Genomic DNA, 8491 nt, shown 5'->3' with positions numbered 1-8491 from the left:
TCGCCAGCCACTGGACGGCCACTCACGGTGACTCATAGCAGCTCACGAAAGCTCACGCCAGCTGCCGGCCAGCCCCACTGCAGCCTACACCATCGCCGGTGACTCGTGGCAACCCAGCTCCAGGTTGAGCTGTCGTTCACCATCTTAGCTGTAGAGGGTGCAGCGTCACTGGCCCTTATGTGGGATCTGAACTGGGGCCCTGCTGCTCAGAGCTGGCATCCCAAGCCAACTCTTAACGTGCCACTTGGCCGGCCCTACAATGTATCTTTTAGTGCCTAATTTTTAACCAAAAATTACTAGACATACAAAGAAACAAAAGTGTGGTGCATTGAGGGAGGGGCAGTCAAAGAAGTGGATACTTAAGTGGCCCAGATATTGGATTTAGCAGACTAAGACTTCAAAATAGCTTTTATAAGTATGTTCAGAAAATTAAAGAAAAACTACATGCTAATAATGAGTAAATAAATGCAGACTCTTAACAGAAATGGAGACTAAAAACAACCAAATGAAAATCCTAGGACTGAAAAGAACAATAACACATGAAAAATCCACTAGTTTCAACAGCAGATTTGAGATTCAGAAAAATAAAAATTAGTAAACTTGAAAAAAGATGAATAGAAAATATCCAATCTGAAGAACAAATTTTTGAAGTATTGAATGTGCAGAACCTCAGCAGTTATCTGTGGTACAATATCAAAAATTCTAATGACATGTAATTGGTATCTCAGGAGGTAAAAAGAAAAAAAAGTGGAAAAGATATTCAAAGAAAACTATCAAAAACTTCCCAAATTTGATGAAAAACATTCATAAATCCAAGGAGCTCAACAAACCCTGAGTAGAATAAATGTACACAAACACAAAACCACACCAAACACATCATAGTAAAACTGCTGAAAGACAAAGACAGAGAAAATCTTGAAGGAAGCAAGAGAAAGGTCACACAACACACACAGGGGACAATAAAACAGTAACTTAATTCTCATAATAAACAGAATACCCAAAGACATTGGCATGACGTACTCAGAGTCTTAGGGAGGAAAAAATTGGTCAAGCCAGAATTTTATATTCAGCGAAACTGTTCTTTAAAATTAAAGATAGAATAAGAACATTTCGCGATAAACAAAAACTGAGAGCATTTGTTAATAGCAGACCTGTGTTATAAGGAATGCTAAAGGAGTTCCTTCAGACTGAAGAGAAATGATTACAGAAAAATAACTTGTATCTAAAGTGAGAAATGAAGAGCATTTGGTAAATATGTGGCTATATATAAAAGTTATATTTCTGTCTCCTTTTAATTTAAACAACATATGACTATTTAAAGAAAAATTGTAACATTGTATTGTAGAGTTTATAATATACATAGATGAACTATATAGATGTATAACTATAACAAAAGAAAAATGGAAACAAATCTACACCGGTATGAAGTTCCTATAAATATTTTTTACCGGAAGCAAGTCAATATTAACTTGAAATTGATTGTGGTAAATTAAAGGTGTGTTAAGTTTAAGAAAAATGGCAACCATTAAATAACACACATTTTAGGGGTACTAAAATGGTATAATAAGAAATAATTGCTGAACACAAAAGAAGGCAGTAAAAGAGGAACGATAGAGATGAGACAGATAGAAAGCAAATAGCCAAATGGCAGACCTAAATCCAATCATATCAGTGCTTATGTTAAATGTGAGGCAACTAACAATCAAAAGGCAGAGATTTTCAGACTGGATATAAAAAAGGTTCCAACTAAATGGTATCTATATACTTTAAATTCAAAGACATTAAAAGATTTCATAGAAAAAGGATGAAAAAAGATACACGTCATGCAAACTAAACATAAGAGATATGGAGTGAGGGCCGGCGGAGTGGCTCAGTTGGTTAAGAGCACGAGCTCTGAGCAACAGGGTCGCCTGTTCCATTCCCACATAGGCCAGTGACGCTGTGCCCAAGCTGAGCGGCCGCTTAACTGCCAACAGGTGGCAGGATGGCTCAGCTGGTGAGAGCACGTGCTCCTAACAAGGTTGCCAGTTCAATTCCTGCATGGGATGGTGGGCAATGCCCCCCCCCCCCAACTAAGATTGAACACGGCACCTTGAGCTGAGCGGCCGCGAGCTGCTGACGGGCGGCCGGATGGCGATTGAACTTGGAGCTGAGCTAACTGCACCCTCCACAACTAAGATTGAAGGACAACAACTTGGCCGTTCCCCTTCCCCAATTCCCCAGCACTGTTCCCCTCCCCCAATTCCCCAATAAAATCTTTAAACAAACAAACAAAAAGATATGGAGTAATTATATTAATAACAGACAATATAGTTAAAATAAGAACTATTACTAGAGACAAATAAGGACTTTTCATAATGATAAAATAATATTGCAGTAAGATACAGCAGTTATGAATGTGTATGTTCTCATTGAGCTCTAAAATACATGAATCAAAATATTCCAGAATTAAAAAGAGAAAATTAGTGATTATAGTGAGGGATTGAATAATACTCCTCTTGTAATAATTGGGAGAACAAGTAGTTAGAAAATTAGTAAGGATATTAAAAGCCTTGAAAAACACTGTCAATCAATTTGACCTAATTGACAGCAGTAGCATCATGTTCTTTTCAAGTAAACGTGGACTTATCACCAAGATAAACCATTTGCTCAATATGCTTAAAAAACTTAAACAAAGTAAAAGCATATAGAGTATGTTTCCTGACACTGGCTTGTTCCTTTTTTAAAAATCTCCCTCGTTTTGTTGATTATTGGGCAAGGTAAATTTGGAGCAGTTTTAGTTGGCTTTTTTTTCTCAGAAACACTATTTAGTTGCGTTATAATTCTGTAAGCTCAGGTAGTGTTGATACTGCTTATATATATGCATTACGTGTATATATATATACACATATATACACATATGTAAACTAAATGCATTAATATTGTGTGTATGTGTATTTGTATGTATCTATTTACATATTTCTTTCCTTGAGTAAATTGTTGAGCTGCTTGAAGGCCAGGAGCTAATATGTACCTTTTTATTTCATAGAGTGTGTCATAGATTATTATATATAGCAGCTGTTCAATGCAGGTTTCTAAACTAAGCAGCTAAGATGTATAATTATTTGACTCTAAAAGTATTGTTCCGATAATAGTGTAGAAAAATAAATGTTAAATTGGATTACTTTTTTATTGAGATTTTTTTCTCTCCTTATCCGTGATACAGGTACATCAAGAGAGTGTGCACATGATCGAAGTCACAAGCAGTTTGATTAATGAAACTCTAGCAAATCACCCTGAGTGGGCAAAGTAAGGATATTATTTTACAATGACAGAAATAGAGATGGATGACCTAGTTTCTGTGTCTGTTTGCATGAAGTGGTCTTCATTGATGCAGTTCTCTTGGAAGAGCAATGATAGGGTTTGCCAAAGGCTTGATGAATGTTGTTATTTTTGCACAAGAATTTCATGTAATTGGGGAGAGGGGGTGGTAGGAAAGTGCTTAAGAATTCGGGAACAATTTACATTAAGTGATACCTTATATTTGACTTGAGATATACAGTTTAAACATGATAATTTACAAAGTACCTTTACCTACATTGTGACCAGTCCTCTCACAGTGACTGTGTGCTGTAGGTTGAAGAGATTATTCCCATTTCACAGATGAGGAAACAAGATCACAGGTTAAAGAACTTGGAGTAATAATCCACCAGTGGCAGAGTTAGCACGCATACCCGGTGTTTCTGATCAAGTAAAGGGAATTTGCCAATATACCATATGGTCTCTCAAGTTTCTGTATAATTCTTTACATATTTCCATATTTTATCATTTTGGCAAACTGTGGCTCAGGACCAAATTCAGCCACCTGTTTTTGTAAATAGAGTTTTACTGGAACACATCTACACACATTCTATAGCTCTCTTGGGGTTGCAAAGGCAGACAGAATTGAGTAGTTGTAACATAGAGTCTATGTCCCAAAAGCCTAATATATTTATTCTCTGGTCCTTTTGTAGAAAAAATTTGCCTTCCCCTGTCTTAGGGGATCTCTGTGTACTTGTTTAATTTGGCTTCTGTAAGAGGGTTTTATGTCTTTGTGAGGAATGTTTAGCAGAGCTAAAGTTCACCCAGTTGAGCTTGATGACAATTGCCTGGCCTCCTTTTTTACTAACCCCAAGGCAGTCACTAAGTTAGGGAATACTCAGCCAGTTTTTGGATTGTAAATTGTGATTGAACTTGGTTTTCTTCTTTTTTTTTAGCTGAGCTATCCTGCCACCTATTGGCAGCTCAGCTTGGGCCGGGAATTGAACTTGCCACCCTGTTGCTCAGAGCTTGCACTCTTTTTTTTTTGCCACAAACTTTTCATTTAAACATATAATTTTCTTGGTCAATGTTAAGGAAAAAAAAACCAGTCATCTGTAATTTAAGAAGACTATTTACAAGGCAAAGAAATAAAGTGTTGACTTTTCCCACATCCAGACTTAAAGAAGATCTGAAGCTATTGGTCTTAATAGTAGCCCCATTTGGTAAAATAATTTGGAAAATTGGTGCTGGTGGTCTTTCCATTCACAGGCTCCTCTGACTTCTTCCTGCCACACAGCAGAGCTTGCACTCTTGAGCGAACTCTTAATCAACTGAGCCACTTGGCCGGCCCTTTGGTTTTCTTCTTTGACTCGACTTTATTCTTTTATCTAAAATCTGCTTAGGACATTTCTTTACTTGAACCAGGTTTTAGAATCATATTTGTGTATTCTTAAAAGGACTTCTTCCAAAATATATTTTGATGCACTTATCTCCTTTACCCAGAGCTTACTCAGAGTGCTTGTCTTCAATATTCCTTGTTATAAATTGTGAGATATCCATATAATGGAATAATCCATAACTTAGCATTAAGTAAAAAGGAACAATCAGTACCTGTGTAGGTATCCCCACTTCGCATGGTAAGCTTACTGGGTGAGCTGGTGTATAAATGAGAAAGAAAGACTTAGGGGAGGATCATCCTAGCAGAGCTTCAGAGAAACCGAAGCTGAAGTCAGAACACATTTTAAGTTTTGTCTTGGACAATTTTGTTAATCTGGAACCCATTTTCTACTTTCTGCAGACTGGCCTAAAGCCTGTTGATTCTCAGCACCCTCATTAGGAGATGGCACTGAGACGGTACCGAATGTCACTTAGGCCCCTTACTTGGGAGGAACCCAGTATGCTAAGCTACGTTGTTTTTATTTATTTATTTTTTAAAGATTTTTTTTTTTTTTATTGGGGAATCGGGGAAGGGGAACAGACAAGTTGCTGTCCTTTTGTTCTTCAGTCTAGCTGTGGAGGACGTCGCTTCCCTGGCCCATGTTGGTATGATCATTGCGCTCTTCCCTGGTGAGGCAGTCACTCACTGGCCATTGGACGGCCGCTCACGGCAGCTCATGAAAGCTTGAGCGGCAGCTCATGAAAGCTCACGCTGGCTGCTGGCCAGCCACATTGCAGCCTACGCCGTCTCTGGCGACTCATGGCAGCCCAGTTCCAGGTGGAGCTGTTGTTCACCATCTTAGCTGTGGAGGGCGCAGCGTCACTGGCCCTCATCTGTAGGATCCGAACCAGGGCCCTGCTGCTCAGAGCTGGTGTCCCAAGCTAACTCTTAACCAATGCGCCACTTGGCCGGCCCAGCTACATTGTTTTTAATTGGGGCTGTTCTCTTGGAAGGTCATGTTGTGATAGAGATTATCCTGTACTCAGGAAGGTGAGGGTAGCCCAGTCCAAGTTGTAGAAACTTGGTTTCTACTGAGGGTAGGAGAGTTAGTGATGGGCTGAGATAGTGAATACCCTTAGGAAGGAACTCACTTTAGAGGCTATGGTTGGCATAAGATCAAGGCACATCCCAGTTGGTCCCAGCCAAGGTTGCTCAGGTGTTTCTTGCCCCATGTCTCCTAGAGGACACGCGTTGTGAGGGGCTCTGTAGACTGAACCAAGGCATCTAACTTGGCCTCACGACAGCTTGTCTTATCTGGTATAGTTAGGACAGCTGTAGAAGTACGCTGGTGAAGTGTTTTCTTATAGCCAGCAAGACGTTTTATCAGGCCTAATAGACATTTGTTAATCATTAAGAATCTATCCAGATACCTCTGCGTCCTCACACTTTTGAATATCACTAAAGGATATAATTGTCCCCGTAAAAATGTAGTTCCATATAATTGAGAATATTCAGTAGTCCCTTCAAACCACTGATGAAGCTATAAATACTAGAATAATTTAAAAGCTACTTAAATTATTTTCTCCCAAATCACATCTCTATTAAGAGATCCAAATTTCCTGTCCATATCCTTATACTGTAAGATTATTACATTTATAAGTATCTATAAAGTTTTGTCTTACTTGCTGAGAAATATTTGAACTGACTGAGAGCTTACAGAAAGCTTAAAAATATTTTATAGGATTAACTGGTTAATATTAAAGATTCAAACCAGTTTGTGAATGTCACCATCTCTAGTATACCACATTGTGAGGAGCAATTAAGAAAATATATGAAAGTATTTTCTCCTTTGGAAAGCAGTGGTCATATGTCCTGTATTATTTATTAAGGCAAAGGCCTGTTAACAGGAAAGTGGGGAGGCCTCCTCTCACAAGCAGTACAGTCGACGGACTGTGGTTCCTTGTACAGCTGGAACTCTGCTCAGGACCTCCTTGCATCGTAAGGAAAAAGATCTTCAATGGATACAAAACTGAAAACAGCAATTCACCCTCTTAATTGTTTTGTATTCTTCCTCAGTTCTTCATTACCTCAGATCAGTGGTTCTGAAATGTTAGCGTGCATCAGGATGCCTTCAGGGCTTGTTAAGGGGCAGATTGCTTCAGAGTTTCTTTTTCCATAGGCCTGGGCTTGGGCCAGGCTTCCCAGCAGTTCTGTTGCTGTTGGTCCATGGACCACACTTGAGAAGCACCATTTTGAGTCCCAGATGCTAGTGCTGACTCTCCAGTGCCCCAGATGCACTTCCTCTGGTGCTGAATAAGACAGATGACCCAGGGCTGGAAGGACAGAGAGACCCAGTAGAGCAGAGTGGAAAGGAGGTTGTGGAAAGTGGGTCTAAAAGATAAGGAAAGTTTGAAAAGAAATCCGGAATATTAGTGTTAGGCCAGTTAGGCCTAGAAGTCAATCAAGAATTCCTGCTGCATTACGTGATTCATTTGTGTCTCTATGTTGATGACTGATCTACAGTTTGTAAGTTACTGACTGTTTAAATACATTGAGTTCAAACAGTTATTGGAGCAGTACTCTACAAATGCACTAGTTTTTCATTTTTTTCTTTCTTTATTTTTAATTAGTTGGCTTCCTGAGGCTCAGGTAGTCCAAAGAGCCCTCAATTCTGCGGCTAACAACGTGTATCAGTATGGACGAGAATGGATAACCCACAAGGTAAGGGAAGCACTTCTCGGTGGCTTTCTCTTTGCACGGTCTTCATTGGTAGTGATTTCTTCCTTTGGTAAAGCATAAGTGGAGGTCCTGTTTAGAACAATTTCCGTTTTTAAAATAGACTTATATCTACAAGTCAACAAGCAACATACAATGCAGTTCAACCTTCTGATGATGATACTGAATAGTGCTAGTAGCCTGAACAATCTGAGAAGTTGGCCACCTTCTTGTTCAAGATAGATCCGATTCATTATTTGTGCATTCGGCAGGAATGGTCACTGAGCGTGGGTGGTCAGCTAAGGCTTTGAGGGGGTAAAAAAGTATTGGCACCTAGTATTGTCTGCTGGTAAGTGTGCTTTGCACTGTCCAGTTTGTTTCATTGATCTTTCCAAGAAACCAGTAGTCTGAATGATTGTACCCACTTAACAGATGAAGAAACAAACTCACAGGCCAGGTTAATTCCCAGTGGTCATGTGGTAAATGGCAGAGCTTGGTTTCAGACTGAAGACTGGCTCCAAATCCCTTGCTCTTTCTAGTGCCCGGAACTGAGCTAAGTGCTTTAACTAAAAGGGAATACAGTTGAGAGATGGGCATTACTAACAAAAATTCTAAAATATTTGTGATCCTGACTTAGAAGACACAGGGATAATATCTAAAAGCTACCATTGAATATCCATCAACTGATGAATGGTAAGTAAAGGTGGTATATCCATATAATAGAATATTATTTGGCCATATGAAGGAATGAAGTACTGATCCATGCTACAGCATGGATGGACGTTGAAAACATGCTAAGTAAAAGAAGCAGTGATAAAAGACCGCAGGTGGATGATTCCATTTATATGAAACGTACAGGGGAGGCGTAACTATAGAAAGTAGAGTAGTGGTTTCCAGGGGCAGGGGGGGATGAGAGAGAAATGGGGGGTGCTTGCTAAGGAGCATGGAGTTTTCTTTTGGGGTGATGAAAATGTTCCAAAATTGATTGTAGTAATGGCTGCCTAACTCTGAGAATGCTAAAAAGCTATTGAACTGTACACTTAAATGAGTAAATTGTAAGGTGTGTGAATTATATCTCAATAAAGTTGTTTTTAAAAAGAGAACCATTGAAATCGCAGA

At 39.2% G+C, this 8491-nt stretch overlaps 1 protein-coding gene across 3 annotated transcripts in view; it reads left to right on the top strand.

Moving 5' to 3' along the window:
• The window catches only part of TMEM245 (transmembrane protein 245), a 91232-nt gene that overhangs the window by 38364 nt on the left and 44377 nt on the right, over positions 1–8491 (top strand). For all 3 annotated transcript variants that reach the window (XM_019635907.1, XM_019635906.1, XM_019635908.1), the window contains 2 exons: positions 3206–3288; positions 7288–7378. In XM_019635907.1, the coding sequence (XP_019491452.1) occupies positions 3206–3288; positions 7288–7378 (174 nt within the window). The remainder of the gene's footprint in view (positions 1–3205; positions 3289–7287; positions 7379–8491) is intronic.

The sequence above is a fragment of the Hipposideros armiger genome, unplaced genomic scaffold, assembly GCF_001890085.2.
Source record: "Hipposideros armiger isolate ML-2016 unplaced genomic scaffold, ASM189008v1 scaffold_24, whole genome shotgun sequence".
Classification (NCBI taxonomy): Eukaryota; Metazoa; Chordata; class Mammalia; order Chiroptera; family Hipposideridae; genus Hipposideros; species Hipposideros armiger.
The sequence above is the reverse complement of the archived record's forward strand: the minus strand, read 5'-3'. Positions and strand labels throughout refer to the sequence as shown.